This window comes from Coregonus clupeaformis, unplaced genomic scaffold (genome assembly GCF_020615455.1).
Source record: "Coregonus clupeaformis isolate EN_2021a unplaced genomic scaffold, ASM2061545v1 scaf0122, whole genome shotgun sequence".
NCBI lineage: Eukaryota > Metazoa > Chordata > Actinopteri > Salmoniformes > Salmonidae > Coregonus > Coregonus clupeaformis.
Genome location: NW_025533577.1, coordinates 413,880 through 436,374, shown reverse-complemented (window position 1 = coordinate 436,374; position 22,495 = coordinate 413,880). Strand labels below are relative to the sequence as shown.

At 45.9% G+C, this 22,495-nt stretch overlaps 1 protein-coding gene across 1 annotated transcript in view; it reads right to left on the bottom strand.

Annotated features, from left to right (window-relative positions):
- The window catches only part of disc1 (DISC1 scaffold protein), a 115,903-nt gene that overhangs the window by 48,944 nt on the left and 44,464 nt on the right, over positions 1-22,495 (bottom strand). Inside the window, exons 8-12 of the mRNA XM_045213535.1 lie at positions 22,181-22,235; positions 15,868-15,970; positions 10,961-11,149; positions 8,441-8,501; positions 1,814-2,054 (exon numbers count right to left, since the gene is read on the bottom strand). Of these exons, the coding sequence (XP_045069470.1) occupies positions 1,814-2,054; positions 8,441-8,501; positions 10,961-11,149; positions 15,868-15,970; positions 22,181-22,235 (649 nt within the window). The remainder of the gene's footprint in view (positions 1-1,813; positions 2,055-8,440; positions 8,502-10,960; positions 11,150-15,867; positions 15,971-22,180; positions 22,236-22,495) is intronic.

The following is a 22,495-nucleotide window of genomic DNA, read 5'->3' as shown; positions in this document are numbered from 1 at the left end:
GTCAGGGTAGGGAACCATAGACTACTGTCAGGGTAGGGAACCATAGACTACTGTCAGGGTAGGGAACCATAGACTACTGTCAGGGTAGGGAACCATAGACTACTGTCAGGGTAGGGAACCATAGACTACTGTCAGGGTAGGGAACCATAGACTACTGTCAGGGTAGGGAACCATAGACTACTGTCAGGGTAGGGAACCATAGACTACTGTCAGGGTAGGGAACCATAGACTACTGTCAGGGTAGGGAACCATAGACTACTGTCAGGGTAGGGAACCATAGACTACTGTCAGGGTAGGGAACCATAGACTACTGTCAGGGTAGGGAACCATAGACTACTGTCAGGGTAGGGAACCATAGACTACTGTCAGGGTAGGGAACCATAGACTACTGTCAGGGTAGGGAACCATAGACTACTGTCAGGGTAGGGAACCATAGACTACTGTCAGGGTAGGGAACCATAGACTACTGTCAGGGTAGGGAACCATAGACTACTGTCAGGGTAGGGAACCATAGACTACTGTCAGGGTAGGGAACCATAGACTACTGTCAGGGTAGGGAACCATAGACTACTGTCAGGGTAGGGAACCATAGACTACTGTCAGGGTAGGGAACCATAGACTACTGTCAGGGTAGGGAACCATAGACTACTGTCAGGGTAGGGAACCATAGACTACTGTCAGGGTAGGGAACCATAGACTACTGTCAGGGTAGGGAACCATAGACTACTGTCAGGGTAGGGAACCATAGACTACTGTCAGGGTAGGGAACCATAGACTACTGTCAGGGTAGGGAACCATAGACTACTGTCAGGGTAGGGAACCATAGACTACTGTCAGGGTAGGGAACCATAGACTACTGTCAGGGTAGGGAACCATAGACTACTGTCAGGGTAGGGAACCATAGACTACTGTCAGGGTAGGGAACCATAGACTACTGTCAGGGTAGGGAACCATAGACTACTGTCAGGGTAGGGAACCATAGACTACTGTCAGGGTAGGGAACCATAGACTACTGTCAGGGTAGGGAACCATAGACTACTGTCAGGGTAGGGAACCATAGACTACTGTCAGGGTAGGGAACCATAGACTACTGTCAGGGTAGGGAACCATAGACTACTGTCAGGGTAGGGAACCATAGACTACTGTCAGGGTAGGGAACCATAGACTACTGTCAGGGTAGGGAACCATAGACTACTGTCAGGGTAGGGAACCATAGACTACTGTCAGGGTAGGGAACCATAGACTACTGTCAGGGTAGGGAACCATAGACTACTGTCAGGGTAGGGAACCATAGACTACTGTCAGGGTAGGGAACCATAGACTACTGTCAGGGTAGGGAACCATAGACTACTGTCAGGGTAGGGAACCATAGACTACTGTCAGGGTAGGGAACCATAGACTACTGTCAGGGTAGGGAACCATAGACTACTGTCAGGGTAGGGAACCATAGACTACTGTCAGGGTAGGGAACCATAGACTACTGTCAGGGTAGGGAACCATAGACTACTGTCAGGGTAGGGAACCATAGACTACTGTCAGGGTAGGGAACCATAGACTACTGTCAGGGTAGGGAACCATATATTTAGTCAATATTTTCTTAATTCTATTTCTTGAACTGCATTCTTGGTTAAGGGCTTGTAAGTAAGCATTTCACCGTAAGGTCTACACCTGTTGTATTCAGCGCATGTGACAAATAAAATTTGATTTGAACTGTAAGGTAGAAAAATATCAAATGTATCCTTATTTTAATAGCGTACCAAATGGAACCCTATCCCCATAGGGCTCTGGTCAGAAGTAGTGCTGTGTTGGTTACCTTGGTGAACTCTGAGTTCTGTAGGTTGGCCTCGGGGCACCAGCACCCCCCCAGAGCTGTCAACATGGCACATTCCTGCAGGTCTGCTTCCTGTTTAGTGGCTGGTTGTGTGTTGGGTAGTACCACTGTGGCAGGGTCCGGACCACTACAGAAGGGGGTACACAGCTGGAGGCCTTGGAGGAGGAGGTGACAGGCTTCTAGATCTGCCTCCCAGATACGCTCCAGAGGGGGACAGCCACAACTACAGACAGACAGAGACAACCCATTATCAGATACACAGACATCATCTCTCTCGCTCTCTGTCTATCGCTGTCTGTGTTATGATGAGTTTCTGGTATTGAGAAGTTCAGGATGCAAGAGATCAGTCGACACTCAGCTGGAAGTTTCATTTACATTTATTTCAGTACTGGATCATATGACAAGATGAACGTGCTTTGCCTCTTGTCATATGACTGACTTCCATACCAAATCTCTCAGCTTATATAATGCCCTTCCACTCTACTGTTATCTTACCCAGTTGCTAACCATTATAGATGGTCACTCATCCACCACCATGTCATCCACCTCCTTGGTGTCGTGTGACACCCTAGCCAGGCCATTCCATCACGCACCCATCCTAAGATAAGCAACAGTGGCCCCCAATCTATCTTGGCACACTGACCTTCTGTTACTCACTCGTGACACCACTAACACATGGTGTGTCCTTGTCCTGTGTCCCTCATCTAGCCTAGGAGTTTACAGACATGAATTAATCCTTTATCAAAACTCGTTATAACACTCTGTCTCTCTCTGTGTGTCTCTCTCTCTCTCCTTGTCTCTGTCAATTCCATTTCAATTTAAGGGGTTTTATTGGCATGGGAAACATATGTTTACATTGCCAAAGGAAGTGAAATAGATAAAAAACAAAGTGAAATAAGAATTAACAGTAACCATTACTGTCACACCCTGGTTCTGGGACTCTATATGTTGAGCCAGGGTGTGTTCTTTCTATGTTGGGAGTTCTAGTTAGTTTATTTCTATGTTGGCCTGAGTGACTCCCAATCAGAGGCAACGAGTGTCAGCTTTTGGCTGGTTGTCTCTGATTGGGAGCCATATTTAATCTGTCTGTTTTCCCTTTGTGTTTGTGGGTTCTTGTTCCGTGTTGGTCTATGTTACCTAGGACGTTACGAGTCGTTTGTTGTTTTGTTCATTGTCAGTATTTATCACTATAGATAAATAAACATGTTCGTTCATCACGCTGCGCCTTGGTCTATTCCGTACGACGAGCGTGACAATTACACTCACAAAAGTTCCAAAAGAATAAAGACATTTCAAATGTCATATTATGTATATATACAGTGTTGTAACGACGTGCAAATAGTTAAAGTACAAAAGGGAAAATAAATAAACATAAATATGGGTTGTATTTATAATGGTGTTTGTTCTTCACTGGTTGCCCTTTTCTTGTGGCAACAGGTCACAAATCTTGCAGCTGTGATGGCACACTGTGGTTTTTCACCCAGTAGATAAGGGAGTTTATCCAAATTGGGTTTGTTTTCGAATTCTTTGTGGATCGCTGTAATCTAAGGGAAATATGTGTCTCTAATATGGTCATACATTTGGCAGGAGGTTAGGAAGTGCAGCTCAGTTTCCACCTCATTTTGTGGGCAGTGTGCACATAACCGGTCTTCTCTTGAGAACCAGGTCTAAGGCGACCTTTCTCAATAGCAAGGCTATGCTCACTGAGTCTGTACATAGTCAAAGCTTTCCTTAATTTTGGGGGCTCCCGAGTGGCGCAGCGGTCTAAGGCACTGCATCTCAGTGCTTGAGGCGTCACTACAGACCCCCTGGTTCAATTCCAGGCTGTATCACAACCGGCTATGGAGTCCCATAGGGCGGCGCACAATTGTCCCAACATCGCTGGGTTTGGCCGGTGTAGGCCGTCATTGTAAATAAGAATTTGTTCTTAACTGACTTGCCTAGTGATATAACGTATTTTTATACAGTATTGGTTAATGTCGTTGATCTCATTTAGAGAGGATAAGGACACGCCATGTGTTAGTTATGTCACTGGTGGGTGACAGAAGGTCTGCGTGCCAAGATAGATTGGGGGCCACTGGTGATAATCTTAGAAGGAGTACGTGATGGAATGGCCTGGCTAGGGTGCCACACGATACCATGTACGGGTATCCTATTTTAGGAGATGAGTGACACTCAATAATGGTTGGCAACTGTTGGATGGAATTAGCTCGGAAAGCATTATATAAACGGAGAGGTTTTCTATGTAAAGTCATTCGGATGACTAGAGGCTACGCCCGTACCGCTTGTCAGACGAATCCAGTACTGTCAAAATGTAATAACTATGAATCAACTCTCCATCTAAGTGGTCGACTACTCTCTTACATCCTGAAGTACGAGATACCAGAGAAACTCGTCATAACAGATTGGCGTCTAAATGAACAGGATGCAGTTTACAGCCGAACTAACAGGTAAGCAGACTTTCATTTTTTAATTAGGTTAAATTCTGCTTATCTGTGGTAAAGCTGAGCTGTAACTAACGTTTAAAATTCAATATTATTTTGAGGGGAACAGATGAGTGGTATTCGAGTACGTAAATAGATGTAAGGATAAATATCAAATTAGACAATGACATGGTGCTATGATTCTACACAGGGTTTGTTCAGAGTAATGAATAGAAAACAACAGAGGAGAAGGAGAGTGGGTTTAACAAGATTGGGAGTAGGGTCTTTTAATGGGTACGACATTATAAAGATAGGTTTGAGTCCTCTAAGTTGAAAGAAAACAATATAAGATTGTTCAGAGGTTCGAGTCCTCAATATGACGACATTATAAAATGTGATAAAATAGGTTTAAGTACTATGGTGAAAGAATAAAAATTGTTCAGAGGTTCGAGTCTTCAATGAATCATAATATAGTGTTAGAGGTGAAGAGGTTCAAGGCCTCAACAGTGTTATAAAATCTGTAATGATGTCATTTCATAGTGTTGTGTGACCCAGGGGAGAGTTGGTAGATAAGTGGCTTGGTGCCACAGAGTCTGCATTCCTTATGTTAAAGGAGATTACTGATGTTGATCTTAGAATAATTGATGGACAGGATATACTGACTTGGGGTAAAGGATAATAACATCAAAGAAGGTAATGCCCACTGATACCAGATGTTCGTGAAGAAACGTGTAAAAGAGTGTATATAGAGAGAGTGGCTCTTTGTTCTGGAGTTCGGAACATGGCAGGGCTATGTCCTTCTTCTGTTACAGTGAGGGAAAAAAGTATTTGATCCCCTGCTGATTTTGTACGTTTGCCCACTCACAAAGAAATGATCAGTCTATAATTTTAATGGTAGGTTTATTTGAACAGTGAAAGACAAAAATGTTATAAATTGATTTGCATTTGAATGAGGGAAATAAGTATTTGACCCCTCTGCAAAACATGACTTAGTACTTGGTGGCAAAACCCTTGTTGGCAATCACAGAGGTCAGACGTTTCTTGTAGTTGGCCACCAGGTTTGCACACATCTCAGGAGGGATTTTGTCCCACTCCTCTTGATATAAAAATTAAAATATATACAGTTTAAAAGTAATGACTAAATGTTCCACCCTTAAATATAGTTGTGAAATGTTCTTGTTTTAAGTATGATTAGTACTTTCTTAGTAGTGACTAATTATTACACTCTGAACTGTGTGAGATGTGTTAGAATCTACTACCTGGTAATGTGTGAGTGTAGGACCAGTAAAGATTATGACATTGTGTTACTATTTAGCAATGTGAGTAGGACATCGAAGAAGAAGAAGGAGAAGTGTTAAAGATGGTGCAGAATATTGTGAGAACGGCGATAACTGAGGAATGCAGGGAGTAGGCTATGATAAGAAAATGTGTGTGTGAACTGATGGTCAGGAGAGCAATTATAAAGTGGAAAACTACAGCCTGCCTACAGAGGGGAGGGATTTTCATATGACGTGTGCGTATAAAAATAATATACATGGGCACCCTCATAGATATCATCCTGACTAATTTATCCTCTAAATACACCTCCGATCTCTTCAACCAGGATCTCAGCGATCACTGCCTCATTGCCTGCGTCCGTAATGGGTCCGCGGTCAAACGACCACCCCTCATCACTGTCAAACGCTCCCTAAAACACTTTAGCGAGCAGGCCTTTCTAATTGACCTGGCCCGGGTATCCTGGATGGATATTGACCTCATTCCGTCAGTAGAGGATGCCTGGTTGTTCTTTAAAAGTGCTTTCCTCTCAATCTTAAATAAGCATGCCCCATTCAAAAAAATCAGAACTAAGAACAGATATAGCCCCTGGTTCTCCTCAGACTTGACTGCCCTTGACCAACTTTTCAGGGAAGTCAGGAACCAATATACACAATCAGTTAGGAAAGCAAAGGCTAGCTTTTTCAAACAGAAATTTGCATCCTGTAGCACTAACTCCAAAAAGTTTTGGGACACTGTAAAGTCCATGGAGAATAAGAGCACCTCCTCCCAATTGCCCACTGCACTGAGGCTTGGAAACACTGTCACCACCGATAAATCTACAATAATCGAGAATTTCAACAAGCATTTTGCTACGGCTGGCCATGCTTTCCACCTGGCTACCACTACCCCGGCCACCAGCTCTGCACCCTCCGCTGCAAATTGCCCATGCCCCCCCGCTTGTCCTTCACACAAATTCAGACAGCTGATGTTCTGAAAGAGCTGAAAAATCTGGACCCCTACAAATCAGCTGGGCTAGACAATCTAGACCCTTTCTTTCTAAAATTAGCCGCCGAAATTGTCGCAACCCCTATTACTAGCCTGTTCAACCTCTCTTTCGTAACGTCTGAGATCCCCAGAGATTGGAAAGCTGCCGCGGTCATCCCCCTCTTCAAAGGGGGTGACACTCTAGATCCAAACTGTTACAGACCTATATCCATCCTGCCCTGCCTTTCGAAAGCATTTGAAAGACAAGTTAACAAACAGATCACCAACCATTTCGAATCCCACCGTACCTTTTCCGCTATGCAATCCGGTTTCCGAGCTGATCATGGGTGCACCTCAGCCATGCTCAAGGTCCTAAACGATATTATAACCGCGATCGATAAAAGACAGTACTGTGCAGCCGTCTTCATCGACCTGGCCAAGGCTTTCGACTTTGTCAACCACTGCATTCTTATTGGCAGACTAAATAGCCTTGGTTTCTCAAATGACTGCCTCGCCTGGTTCACCAACTACTTCTCAGATAGAGTTCAATGTGAAAAATCGGAGGGCCTGTTGTCTGGACCTCTGGCAGTCTCTATGGGGGTGCCACAGGGTTCAATTCTTGGGCCGACTCTTTTCTCTGTGTATATCAATGATGTCGCTCTTGCTGCTGGTGACGCTCGGATCCACCTCTATGCGGACGACACCATTTTGTATACATCTGGCCCTTCATTGGACACTGTGTTAACAAACCTCCAAACGAGCTTCAACGCCATACAACACTCCTTCCGTAGCCTCCAACTGCTCTTAAACACTAGTAAAACTAAATGCATGCTCTTCAATCGAACGCTGCTGGCACCCGCCCACCCGACTAGAATCACTACTCTTGACGGGTCTGACCTAGAGTATGTGGACAACTACAAATACCTAGGTGTCTGGTTAGACTGTAAACTCTCCTTCCAGACTCACATTAACCATCTCCAATCAAAAGTTAGATCTAGAATTGGCTTCCTATTTCGCAACAAAGGCTCCTTCACTCATGCTGCCAAACATGCCCTCGTAAAACTGACTATCCTACCGATTCTTGACTTCGGAGATGTAATTTACAAAATAGCCTCCAACACTCTACTCAGCAAATTGGATGTAGTCTATCACAGTGCCATCCGTTTTGTCACCAAAGCCCCATATACTACCCACCACTGTGACCTGTACGCTCTTGTTGGCTGGCCCTCACTACATATTCATCACCAAACCCACTGGCTCCAGGTCATCTATAAATCACTGCTTGGCAAATCCCCGTCTTATCTTAGCTCACTGGTCACCATAGCAACACCCACCTGTAGTCTGCGCTCCAGCAGGTATCTCTCACTGGTCATCCCCAAAGCCAACACCTCCTTTGGCCGCTATTCCTTCCAGTTCTCTGCTGCCAATGACTGGAACGAACTGCAAAAATCTCTGAAGCTGGAGACTCTTATCTCCCTCACTAACTTTAAGCATCAGTTGTCAGAGCAGCTTACCGATCACTGCACCTGTACACAGCCCATCTGTAATTAGCCCACCCAACTACCTCATCCCCATATTGTTATTTATTTTGCTCATTTGCACCCCAGTATCTCTATTTGCACATCATCTTCTGCACATCTATCATTCCAGTGTTAATATGAAATTGTAACTATTTTGCACTATGGCCTATTTATTGCATTACCTCCATAACTTACTATATTGGCACACACTGTATATATATTTTCTGTTGTATTTTTTTGACTTTATGTTTTGTTTACCCCATATGTAACTCTGTGTTGTTGTTTTTATCGCACTGCTTTGCTTTATCTTGGCCAGGTCGCAGTTGTAAATGAGAACTTGTTCTCAACTGGCTTACCTGGTTAAATAAAGGTTAAATAAATAACTAAATAAATAATAAAGCAGAGCGAGAAAATAAAAAACTAACTTTTGCAGTCTGTCTTCCAGTAGCTCAATGTACTTTACAGCGTTCTCTTTCAGAGTCCATTCTGTTGTGGAGAGAAGACAGAAACAGAGAGTTATTTACATTTTAGTCATTTAGCAGACGCTCTTATCCAGAGCGACTTACAGTTAGTGAGTGCATACAGGTTTTTATTTTATATTTATTTTCTATACTGGCCCCCCGTGGGAAACGAACCCACATCCCTGCCGGCCAAACCCTCCCCTACCTTGGACCAATTGTGTGCCGCCCATGGGTCTCCCGGTCGCGGCCGGCTGCGACAGAGCCTGGACTCGAACCAGGATCTCTAGTGGCACAGCTAGCACTGCGATGCAGTGCCTTAGACCACTGCGCCACTCAGGAGTTATTAACACTTTATAACATGTCTATTCAGTTACAATATCCACTTTGGTTGCTTAATATCTTCCTTCTCCTGAAGTGTGCAGTTGTTATCTACTTCCCCCATTGGCTAGAGGGGGATCTCATACCAGTCATTTCTTTTCAAATCAGTGAAGGGAAGTGAAAGTGCACACTTTCAGTACAGATAATTGGGATGCACACTTTGTGTTTCCTAGCAACTAATGACAACGTGTCCAAATGCAGCGTACGATCCCCTATCAGCCACCCCCAACCAAGTGATTATCCATGAGGAGAGGACACTATTCTGAGAGGCAGTAATTATCAATGTAGACAGTATCTCTCTCTTCATAAAGATGACTAACAGCACTGTCACAGCACAGCTGGAGATGGGTAGAGAGACAGAGACAGGGTAGGACATACTGGACTTTTCCCCTTCTCAATAGAGACAGGGTAGAACATACAGGACTTTTCCCTCTCAATAGAGACAGGGTAGGACATACAGGACAGAATCAAATCAAGCCTTTCTTTATGTGAAGTCAGATTGACTGTAGGGTATTTAGGATGGTTGGTGCTCTCTGTCCCCTATTTACTTTTCCCTCAGTCCTCTCCTCTCTCTGTCCCCTATCTACTTTTCCCTCAGTCCTCTCCTCTCTCTGTCCCCTATCTACTCTGCCCTCAGTCCTCTCCTCTCTCTGTCCCCTATCTACTCTGCCCTCAGTCCTCTCCTCTCTCTGTCCCCTATCTACTCTGCCCTCAGTCCTCTCCCCTCTCTGTCCCCTATCTACTCTGCCCTCAGTCCTCTCCTCTCTCTGTCCCCTATCTACTCTGCCCTCAGTCCTCTCCTCTCTCTGTCCCCTATCTACTCTGCCCTCAGTCCTCTCCTCTCTCTGTCCCCTATCTACTCTGCCCTCAGTCCTCTCCTCTCTCTGTCCCCTATCTACTCTGCCCTCAGTCCTCTCCCTCTCTCTGTCCCCTATCTACTCTGCCCTCAGTCCTCTCCTCTCTCTGTCCCCTATCTACTCTGCCCTCAGTCCTCTCCTCTCTCTGTCCCCTATCTACTCTGCCCTCAGTCCTCTCCCCTCTCTGTCCCCTATCTACTCTGCCCTCAGTCCTCTCCTCTCTCTGTCCCCTATCTACTCTGCCCTCAGTCCTCTCCTCTCTCTGTCCCCTATCTACTCTGCCCTCAGTCCTCTCCTCTCTCTGTCCCCTATCTACTCTGCCCTCAGTCCTCTCCTCTCTCTGTCCCCTATCTACTCTGCCCTCAGTCCTCTCCTCTCTCTGTCCCCTATCTACTTTTCCCTCAGTCCTCTCCTCTCTCTGTCCCCTATCTACTCTGCCCTCAGTCCTCTCCTCTCTCTGTCCCCTATCTACTCTGCCCTCAGTCCTCTCCTCTCTCTGTCCCCTATCTACTCTGCCCTCAGTCCTCTCCTCTCTCTGTCCCCTATCTACTCTGCCCTCAGTCCTCTCCCCTCTCTGTCCACTATCTACTCTGCCCTCAGTCCTCTCCTCTCTCTGTCCCCTATCTACTCTGCCCTCAGTCCTCTCCTCTCTCTGTCCCCTATCTACTCTGCCCTCAGTCCTCTCCTCTCTCTGTCCCCTATATACTCTGCCCTCAGTCCTCTCCTCTCTCTGTCCCCTATCTACTCTGCCCTCAGTCCTCCCCTCTCTGTCCCCTATCTACTCTGCCCTCAGTCCTCTCCTCTCTGTCCCCTATCTACTCTGCCCTCAGTCCTCTCCTCTCTCTGTCCCCTATCTACTCTGCCCTCAGTCCTCTCCTCTCTCTGTCCCCTATCTACTCTGCCCTCAGTCCTCTCCTCTCTCTGTCCCCTATCTACTCTGCCCTCAGTCCTCTCCTCTCTCTGTCCCCCATCTACTCTGCCCTCAGTCCTCTCCTCTCTCTGTCCCCTGTCATTCAGAAACACAATGTCAACTGTATGTCTGGGGAACAGGAGAACAGGTAGTGAAGAACACACCCAGTCCTGTATGTTTGGGGAACAGGAGAACAGGTAGTGAAGAACAGGAAATACATCTAGAAGACCCTGTTACCTGAAAGACCATCATCAACATCCAAAATCATCTCCAATCCCAGCCAGGCACCGCTGGGTTCTACCCCCACCACCCCTCACCCTTCTGGGATTCCCTACTCACCATGTTGGGCCTGTCTGGTCCCCAGCTCCTGTTTCAGCTGTTGTAGTTGTGTCTTCATCTTGGCCAGATCCTGGCTGTTACCAAAACTCAGGCTGTGGAATCTCTTCACTAGCAGCTCCAGCCGCTCTCTTTCTCCGTAGACAGCTCTCATCTCTACCTTCAGCTCCTTAGCACTGCTGAAGTCATTACCTACAACACAACAACACACTGTTGTAACAAAACACAACACAGCTCTCATATCTATCTTCAGCTCAGCATAATGCTGAAGTCACTAAGCTGCAAAGTGCATCTTCTTTATATCCTTACATGTAACACAACACGACACGCACCGCAACACGACACGCCGCGACGCGACACGACACGACACGCACCGCAACACAACACGACACAACACGCACCACAACACGACACGCACCGCGACACGACAAGCACCGCAACACAACACAACACAACACGACACAACACGACACGCACCGCGACACGACAAGCACCGCAACACAACACAACACGACACAACACGACACGCACCGCAACACGACACGCACCGCAACACAACACGACACGCACCGCAACACAACACGACACAACACGCACCACAACACGACACGCACCGCAACACGACACAACACGCACCGCAACACAACACAACACGACACGCACCGCAACATGACACGACACGCACCCCAACACAACACGACACAACACGCACCGCGACACGACAAGCACCGCAACACAACACGACACGCACCCCAACACAACACGCACCGCAACACGACACGACACGCACCCCAACACAACACGCACCGCGACACGACAAGCACTGCAACACAACACAACACGACACAACACGACACGCACCGCAACACGACACGCACCGCAACACAACACGCACCGCAACACGCACCCCAACACAACACGACACGACACGCACCGCAACACAACACGCACCGCAACACGCACCGCAACACAACACGACACGCACCGCAACACGACACGACACGCACCCCAACACAACACGACACGACACACACCGCAACACGACACGCACCGCAACACAACACAACACGCAACACAACACAACACGCACCGCAACACGACACGCACCGCAACACGACACGCACCGCAACACAACACGACACGCACCGCAACACGACACGCACCGCAACACGACACGACACGCACCGCAACACAACACAACACGAAACGCACCGCAACACAACACGACACGCACCGCAACACAACAACACCATAAAACACAACACGCAACACAACACGACACAACACGACACAACACGCAACACAACACAACACGACACGCACCGCAACACAACACAACACAACACAACACGACACGCACCGCAACACGACACGACACGCAACACAACACGACACGCAACACAACACGACACGAACCGCAACACAACAAAACACGAACCGCACCGCAACACAACATGACACGCACCGCAATGCACCACAACACAACACGACACGCAACACAACACGACACGCACCGCACCGCAACACAACACGACACAGCAGCTGTATCGTCAGCATTAGCCACATTAGCTAATGGCTCATCAAGTCCTAAATAGTCAACGTCAATGTAAGGCAGATGAGGCAAATAAGGTATTGGTGGGGGTGATGGTGGTGTATCTGTATTACCAAGGACCGAAAGAAATGGAGGGAGCTCATTGCTGTCTTGTCTGCGTACCCATATCCATACACAATACCCCATAAGGTCAAAGTGGAACTATGTTTTTAGACATTTTCACAAATTAATAAAAAATGAAGAGCTGAAATGTCTTGAGTCAATAAGTATTGAACCCTTTTCAACCCTTTTGTTATGCCAAGACTAAATAATTTCAGGAGTAAGAATGTGCTTAACAAGTCACATAATATGTTGTATGGACTCACTCTGTAAGCAATAATAGGATTTCCATTACTTTTTGAATGACTTCCTCACCCCACACAGTAGAGGGGTATGATATCAGTAGAGGGGTATGATATCTGTAGAGGGGTATGATATCTGTAGAGGGGGATGATATCAGTAGAGGGGTATGATATCTGTAGAGGGGTATGATATCTGTAGAGGGGGATGATATCTGTAGAGGGGGATGATATCTGTAGAGGGGTATGATATCTGTAGAGGGGTATGATATCTGTAGAGGGGGATGATATCTGTAGAGGGGTATGATATCTGTAGAGGGGGATGATATCTGTAGAGGGGTATGATATCTGTAGAGGGGGATGATATCTGTAGAGGGGGTATGATATCTGTAGAGGGGGTATGATATCTGTAGAGGGGTATGATATCTGTAGAGGGGGATGATATCTGTAGAGGGGATGATATCTGTAGAGGGGATGATATCTGTAGAGGGGTATGATATCTGTAGAGGGTATGATATCTGTAGAGGGGTATGATATCAGTAGAGGGGTATGATATCTGTAGAGGGGTATGATATCTGTAGAGGGGTATGATATCTGTAGAGGGGTATGATATCTGTAGAGGGGTATGATATCTGTAGAGGGGTATGATATCTGTAGAGGGTATGATATCTGTAGAGGGGTATGATATCTGTAGAGGGTAGTATGATATCTGTAGAGGGGTATGATATCTGTAGAGGGGTATGATATCTGTAGAGGGGTATGTCAGTAGAGGGGTATAATATCTGTAGAGGGGTATGATATCTGTAGAGGGGTATGATATCTGTAGAGGGGTATGATATCTGTAGAGGTAGAGGGGTATGATATCTGTAGAGGGGTATGATATCTGTAGAGGTAGAGGGGTATGATATCTGTAGAGGGGTATGATATCTGTAGAGGGGTATGATATCAGTAGAGGGGTATGATATCTGTAGAGGGGTATGATATCTGTAGAGGGGTATGATATCTGTAGAGGGGTATGATATCTGTAGAGGGGTATGATATCAGTAGAGGGGTATAATATCTGTAGAGGGGTGTATGAGGATGATATCTGTAGAGGGGTATGATATCTGTAGAGGGGGTATGATATCAGTAGAGGGGTATGATATCTGTAGAGGGGTATGATATCTGTAGAGGGGTATGATATCTGTAGAGGGGTATGATATCTGTAGAGGGGTATGATATCAGTAGAGGGGTATGATATCAGTAGAGGGGTATGATATCTGTAGAGGGGTATAATATCTGTAGAGGGGTATGATATCTGTAGAGGGGTATGATATCTGTAGAGGGGTATGATATCTGTAGAGGGGGATGATATCTGTAGAGGGGGATGATATCTGTAGAGGGGTATGATATCTGTAGAGGGGTATGATATCTGTAGAGGGGTATGATATCTGTAGAGGGGTATGATATCAGTAGAGGGGTATGATATCTGTAGAGGGGTATGATATCTGTAGAGGGGTATGATATCTGTAGAGGGGTATGATATCAGTAGAGGGGTATGATATCTGTAGAGGGGTATGATATCTGTAGAGGTAGAGGGTATGATATCTGTAGAGGGGGTATGATATCTGTAGAGGTGTACGATATCTCTAGAGGGGTGCGATATCTGTAGAGGGGTACGATATCTCTAGAGGGGTACGATATCTGTAGAGGGGTATGATATCTGTAGAGGGGTATGATATCTGTAGAGGTGTACGATATCTCTAGAGGGGTACGATATCTGTAGAGGGGTATGATATCTGTAGAGGGGTATGATATCTGTAGAGGGGTATGATATCTGTAGAGGGGTATGATATCTGTAGAGGGGTATGATATCTGTAGAGGGGTATGATATCTGTAGAGGGGTATGATATCAGTAGAGGGGTATGATATCTGTAGAGGGGTATGATATCTGTAGAGGTAGAGGGGTATGATATCTGTAGAGGGGTATGATATCTGTAGAGGTGTACGATATCTCTAGAGGGGTACGATATCTGTAGAGGGGTATGATATCTGTAGAGGGGTATGATATCTGTAGAGGGGTATGATATCTGTAGAGGTGTATGATATCTGTAGAGGGGTATGATATCTGTAGAGGTGTATGATATCTGTAGAGGGGTATGATATCTGTAGAGGGGTATGATATCTGTAGAGGGGTATGATATCTGTAGAGGGGTATGATATCTGTAGAGGGGTATGATATCTGTAGAGGGGTATGATATCTGTAGAGGGGTATGATATCTGTAGAGGTTATGATATCTGTAGAGGTAGAGGTGTATGATATCTGTAGAGGGGTACGATATCTGTAGAGGGGTATGATATCTGTAGAGGGGTATGATATCTGTAGAGGGGTATGATATCTCTAGAGGTAGAGGTGTATGATATCTGTAGAGGTGTATGATATCTGTAGAGGTGTATGATATCTGTAGAGGTGTATGATATCTGTAGAGGTAGAGGTGTATGATATCTGTAGAGGGGTATGATATCTGTAGAGGGGTATGATATCTGTAGAGGGGTATGATATCTGTAGAGGGGTATGATATCTGTAGAGGTGTATGATATCTGTAAAGGTGTATGATATCTGTAGAGGTGTATGATATCTGTAGAGGTGTATGATATCTGTAGAGGGGTATGATATCTGTAGAGGTGTATGATATCTGTAGAGGGGTATGATATCTGTAGAGGGGTATGATATCTGTAGAGGTGTATGATATCTGTAGAGGGGTATGATATCTGTAGAGGGGTATGATATCTGTAGAGGTGTATGATATCTGTAGAGGTGTATGATATCTGTAGAGGGGTATGATATCTGTAGAGGGGTATGATATCTGTAGAGGGGTATGATATCTGTAGAGGTGTATGATATCTGTAGAGGTAGAGGTGTATGATATCTGTAGAGGGGTATGATATCTGTAGAGGTGTATGATATCTGTAGAGGGGTATGATATCTGTAGAGGTGTATGATATCTGTAGAGGTGTATGATATCTGTATAGCCAGGTACCTGAGATGGCGGCTAGCTTGGCTTCATGGAGAGCCAGGAGCTGAGTCTCTGTCTCACTGAGCTTCCTTGTCAGACTTCCTCCCAACCTCTGGCTCATCACTACCTAGAGAGGAGAGGAGAGAGGGATGAAGAGGGAGGGTTACACAGCGTACAAAACATTAGGAACACCTTCCTAATATTGAGTTGCACCCCCTTTTGCCCTCAGAACAGCAACAATTTGTTGGGACATCAAATAAAATAAAATAATATTTCTCACATGCGCCGAATACAACAGGTGTAGACCTTACAGTGAAATGCTTACTTACAAGCCCTTAACCAACAATGCAGTTTAAAGAAAGAATACTGAAAAAAAAATAAGAAATAAAAGTTACAAATAATGAAAGAGCAGCAGTGAAATAACAGTAGAGAGGCTATATACAGGGGGTACCGGTACAGAGTCAATGGGAAATAACAGTAGGGAGGCTACAGTGGGGAGAACAAGTATTTGATACACTGCCGATTTTGCAGGTTTTCCTACTTACAAAGCATGTAGAGGTCTGAAATGTTTATCATAGGTATACTTCAACTGTGAGAGACGGAATCTAAAACAAAAATCCAGAAAATCACATTGTATGATTTTTAAGTAATTAATTTTCATTTTATTGCATGGCATAAGTATTTGATCACCTACCAACCAGTAAGAATTCCGGCTCTCACAGACCTGTTAGTTTTTCTTTAAGAAGCCCTCCTGTTCTCCACTCATTACCTGTATTAACTGCACCTGTTTGAACTCGTTACCTGTATAAAAGACACCTGTCAACACACTCAAGCAAACAGACTCCAACCTCTCCACAATGGCCAAGACCAGAGAGCTGTGTAAGGACATCAGGGATAAAATTGTAGACCTGCACAAGCCTGGGATGGGCTACAGGACAATAGGCAAGCAGCTTGGTGAGAAGGCAACAACTGTTGGCGCAATTATTAGAAAATGGAAGAAGTTCAAGATGACGGTCAATCACCCTCGGTCTGGGGCTCCATGTAAGATCTCACCTCGTGGGGCATCAATGATCATGAGGAAGGTGAGGGATCAGCCCAGAACTACACGGCAGGACCTGGTCAATGACCTGAAGAGAGCTGGGACCACAGTCTCAAAGAAAACCATTAGTAACACACTACGCCGTCATGGATTAAATTCCTGCAGCGCAGGCAAGGTCCCCCTGCTCAAGCCAGCGCATGTCCAGGACCGTCTGAAGTTTGCCAATGACCATCTGGATGATCCAGAGGAGGAATGGGAGAAGGTCATGTGGTCTGATGAGACAAAATTAGAGCTTTTTGGTCTAAACTCCACTCGCCGTGTTTGGAGGAAGAAGAAGGATGAGTACAACCCCAAGAACACCATCCCAACCATGAAGCATGGAGGTGGAAACATCATTCTTTGGGGATGCTTTTCTGCAAAGGGGACAGGAAGACTGCACCGTATTGAGGGGAGGATGGATGGGGCCATGTATCGCGAGATCTTGGCCAACAACCTCCTTCCCTCAGTAAGAGCATTGAAGATGGGTCGTGGCTGGGTCTTCCAGCATGACAATAACCCGAAACACACAGCCAGGTCAACTAAGGAGTGGCTTCGTAAGAAGCATCTCAAGGTCCTGGAGTGGCCTAGCCAGTCTCCAGACCTGAACCCAATAGAACATCCTTGGAGGGAGCTGAAAGTCCGTATTGCCCAGCGACAGGCCCGAAACCTGAAGGATCTGGAGAAGGTCTGTATGGAGGAGTGGGCGAAAATCCCTGCTGCAGTGTGTGCAAACTTGGTCAAGACCTACAGGAAATGTATGATCTCTGTAATTGCAAACAAAGGTTTCTGTACCAAATATTAAGTTCTGCTTTTCTGATGTATCAAATACTTATGTCATGCAATAAAATGCAAATTAATTACTTTAAAATCATACAATGTGATTTTCTGGATTTTTGTTTTAGATTCCGTCTCTCACAGTTGAAGTGTACCTATGATAAAAATTACAGACCTCTACATGCTTTGTAAGTAGGAAAACCTGCAAAATCAGCAGTGTATCAAATACTTGTTCTCCCCACTGTATATACAGGGGGTACCGGTACAGAGTGTGCGGGGGCACCGGTTAGTCAAGGTAATTGAGGTAATATGTACATGTGGGTAGAGTTATTAAAGTGACTATACATAGATAATAAACAGCGAGTAGCAGCAGTATAAAAGGGGGGCAATGCAAATAGTCCGGGTAGCAATTTGATTAGATGTTCAGGAGTCTTATGGCTTGGGGGTAGAAGCTGTTTAGAAGTCTCTTGGACCTAGACTTGGTGCTCCGGTACCGCTTGCCGTGCGGTAGCAGAGAGAACAGTCTATGACTAGGGTGGCTGGAGTCTTTGACAATTTTTAGGGCCTTCCTCTGACACCGCCTGGTATAGAGGTCCTAGATGGCAGGAAGCTTGGCCACAGTGATGTACTGGGCCGTACGCACTACCCTCTGTAGTGCCTTGCGGTCGGAGGCCGAGCAGTTACCATACCAGGTGGTGATGCAACCAGTCAGGATGCTCTCGATGGTGCAGCTGTAGAACCTTTTGAGGATCTGAGGACCCATGCCCTTGCATCATGTTCGTTTATTGGTGATGTGGACACCAAGGAACTTGAAGTTCAACCTGCTCCACTACAGCCCCGTCATGAGAATGGGGGTGTGCTCTGTCCTCTTCTTTTTCCTGTAGTCCACAATCATCTCCTTTGTCATCATCACGTTGAGGGAGAGGTTGTTATCCTGGCACCACACAGCCATTTCTCTGACCTCCTCCCTATAGGCTGTCTCATCGTTGTCGGTGATCAGGCCTACCACTGTTGTGTCGCCGGCAAACTTAATGATGGTGTTGGAGTCGTGCCTGGCCGTGCAGTAATGAGTGAACAGGGAGTACAGGAGGGGACTGAGCACGCACCCCTGAGGGGCCCCTGTGTTGAGGATCAGCGTGGCAGATGTGTTGTTACCTACCCTTACCACCTGGGGACGGCCCATCAGGAAGTCCAGGATCCAGTTGCAGAGGGAGGTGTTTAGTCCCAGGGTCCTTAGCTTAGTGATGAGCTTTGAGGGCACTATGGTGTTGAACGCTGAGATGAAGTCAATGAATAGCATTCTCACATAGGTGTTCCTCTTGTCCAGGTGTGAAAGGACAGTGTGGAGCGCAATAGGGATTGCATCATCTGTGGATCTGTTGGAGCGGTATGCAAATTGGAGTGGGTCTAGGGTTTCTGGGATAATGGTGTTGATGTGAGCCATGACCAGCCTTTCAAAGCACTTCATGGCTACAGACGTGAGTGCTACGGGTCGGTAGTCATTTAGGCAGGTTATCTTAGTGTCCTTGGGCACAGGGACTATGGTGGTCTGCTTGAAACATGTTGGTATTACAGACTCAGACAGGGAGAGGTTGAAAATGTCAGTGAAGACACTTGCCAGTTGGTCAGCGCATGCTCGGAGTACACGTCCTGGTAATCCATCTGTTGACCTGTTTAAAGGTCTAACTCACATCGGCTACGGAGAGCGTGATCACACAGTCATCCGGAACAGCTGATGCTCTCATGCTTTGTATGCGTCTCTGTGTGTGGAGTAAAGGTGGTCTAGAGTTTTTTTCCCCTCTGGTTGCACATTTAACATGCTGGTAGAAATTAGGTAAAACAGACTTAAGTTTCCCTGCATTAAAGTCCCCGGCCACTAGGAGCTCTGGGTGAGCGTTTTCCTGTTTGTGGCGGTAAATAGACATCTACGAATAATATAGATGAAAACTCTCTTGGTAGATAGAGTATCTCATGATAAGCTGTAGACCACACTATCTCAGGGGAGCAAAACCTCGAGACTTCCTTAGATATCGTGCACAAGCTGTTGTTTACAAATATCCCTTGGACTCTACAAGGTGTTGAACGCGTTACACAGGGATGCTGGCACATGTCCAATGCTTCCCACAGTTGTGTCAAGTTAGCTGGATGTCCATTGGGTGGCGGACGATTCTTGATACACACGGGGAACTGTTGAGAGTGAAAAGCCCAGCAGGGTTGAAGTTCTTGACACACTCAAACCGGTGCACCTGGCACCTACTACCATACCCAGTTCAAAGGCACTTACATCTTTTGTCTTGCCCATTCACCCTCTGAATGGCACACATACACAATCCATGTCTCAATTGTCTCAAGACTTAAAAATCCTTTAACCTGTTTCCTCCCCTTCGTCTACACTGAAGTGGAATTAACAAGCGACATCAAGAAGGGATCATAGCTTTCATCTGGATTCACCTGGTCAGTCTATGTCATGGAAATGTTTTGTTCCTAATGTTTTGTCCACTCAGTATAGAGAGATCACTACATAGATGAGTTTCCACAGAGGAGCAAGGAGTAGTGTTTGGGACCAAACCAAACCTAGCTCTGCTGCTTTGGACAGCGGGAACAGATTTACAATCCTCCCTTCATTTTCTATTGTTTGCTATTCTCATTATTTTCTACATATCCATTCCTGGTCCCCACACTGTCGTTGAAGGCACATCAGACACCCTGAATACTGTGTTCTGTGATCATTAGAACTGATTCACTTTGAATCACAGCTGGCCAGAAGGAACATTCCCATCATGCACTTCACTTCCTGCTTCTGTGGAACTGTTGTCCCTCCCCCTCTTTTCTCTCTCTCTGTTTCTTCCCATCCATTCTGTGGAACTGTTCTCCCCGTTTCAAAGCCTTTCATTCTGATCTACTCTGGTGTGTTACTATACTGTATCTAGCTGAGAAACAGACTGACAGCCCCATTAAATAAACAGAGACTGACAGCCCCATTAAATAAACAGAGACTGACAGCCCCATTAAATAAACAGAGACTGACAGCCCCATTAAATAAACAGAGACTGACAGCCCCATTAAATAAACAGAGACTGACAGCCCCATTAAATAAACAGAGACTGACAGCCCCATTAAATAAACAGAGACTGACAGCCCCATTAAATAAACAGAGACTGACAGCCCCATTAAATAAACAGAGACTGACAGCCCCATTAAATAAACAGAGACTGACAGCCCCATTAAATAAACAGAGACTGACAGCCCCATTAAATAAACAGAGACTGACAGCCCCATTAAATAAACAGAGACTGACAGCCCCATTAAATAAACAGAGACTGACAGCCCCATTAAATAAACAGAGACTGACAGCCCAATTAAATAAACAGAGACTGACAGCCCCATTAAATAAACAGAGACTGACAGCCCCATTAAATAAACAGAGACTGACAGCCCCATTAAATAAACAGAGACTGACAGCCCGATTAGTACTATAGTGTTACTGTACTGTATCTAGCTGGCAAGCCTCCCTAGTACCCTGGAGCCAGGATCAGCCAGTCCACATCTCTGTGTTCAGTCACTATTCATAAACAATTCACATTCAGACAGCGTTCCCACAGAGTTCCCACAGCGTTCCCACAGCGTTCCCACAGCGTTCCCACAGAGTTCCCACAGCGTTCCCACAGCGTTCCCACAGCGTTCCCACAGCGTTCCCACAGAGTTCCCACAGCGTTCCCACAGAGTTCCCACAGCGTTCCCACAGAGTTCCCACAGCGTTCCCACAGAGTTCCCACAGCGTTCCCACAGAGTTCCCACAGCGTTCCCACAGCGTTCCCACAGCGTTCACACAGCATTCCCACAGCGTTCATTAAGCATTCTGTAAATATGGACTACTCTGGGAGGAATGGTAGTAGGGGCTGAATATGGACTACTCTGGGAGGAATGGTTGAGTTGTCATGGCAAAGTAGGGGCTGAATATGGACTACTCTGGGAGGAATGGTTGAGTTGTCATGGCAAAGTAGGGGCTGAATATGGACTACTCTGGGAGGAATGGTAGTGCTGAATATGGACTACTCTGAGGAATGGTTGAGTTGTCATGGCAAAGTAGGGGCTGAATATGGACTACTCTGGGAGGAATGGTTGAGTTGTCATGGCAAAGTAGGGGCTGAATATGGACTACTCTGGGAGGAATGGTAGGGGGCTGAATATGGACTACTCTGGGAGGATGGTTGAGTTGTCATGGCAAAGTAGGGGCTGAATATGGACTACTCTGGGAGGAATGGTTGAGTTGTCATGGCAAAGTAGGGGCTGAATATGGACTACTCTGGGAGGAATGGTTGAGTTGTCATGGCAAAGTAGGGGCTGAATATGGACTACTCTGCGAGGAATGGTTGAGTTGTCATGGCACAAAGTAGGGGCTGTTGACAGCAACTGAAACTGCAAGTCACTCTGTATAAGAAGGTTTGCTAAATGTCTAAAATGTCAATTTAAAAAGAGCCTTACTTTAGCCGTAGCATCTTTAATGGACAGACTCAGTGTTTGTTCCTGCTCCTGGAGTCTGCAAGGGAAGATGGAGAGAGGTGGAATGTCAATGAAACTAACAATGGTCCATGAGCATCAGATAGTCAGGCACATGACGTAGACATGACGTAGACATGACGTAGACATGACGTAGACATGAAAACATGGAATAGGCATATAGTTTCAGTATGATCACATCACCATCATTAATATCACATCATATAGTTTCAGTATGATCACATTACCATCATTAATATCACATCATATAGTTTCAGCATGATCACATCACCATCATTA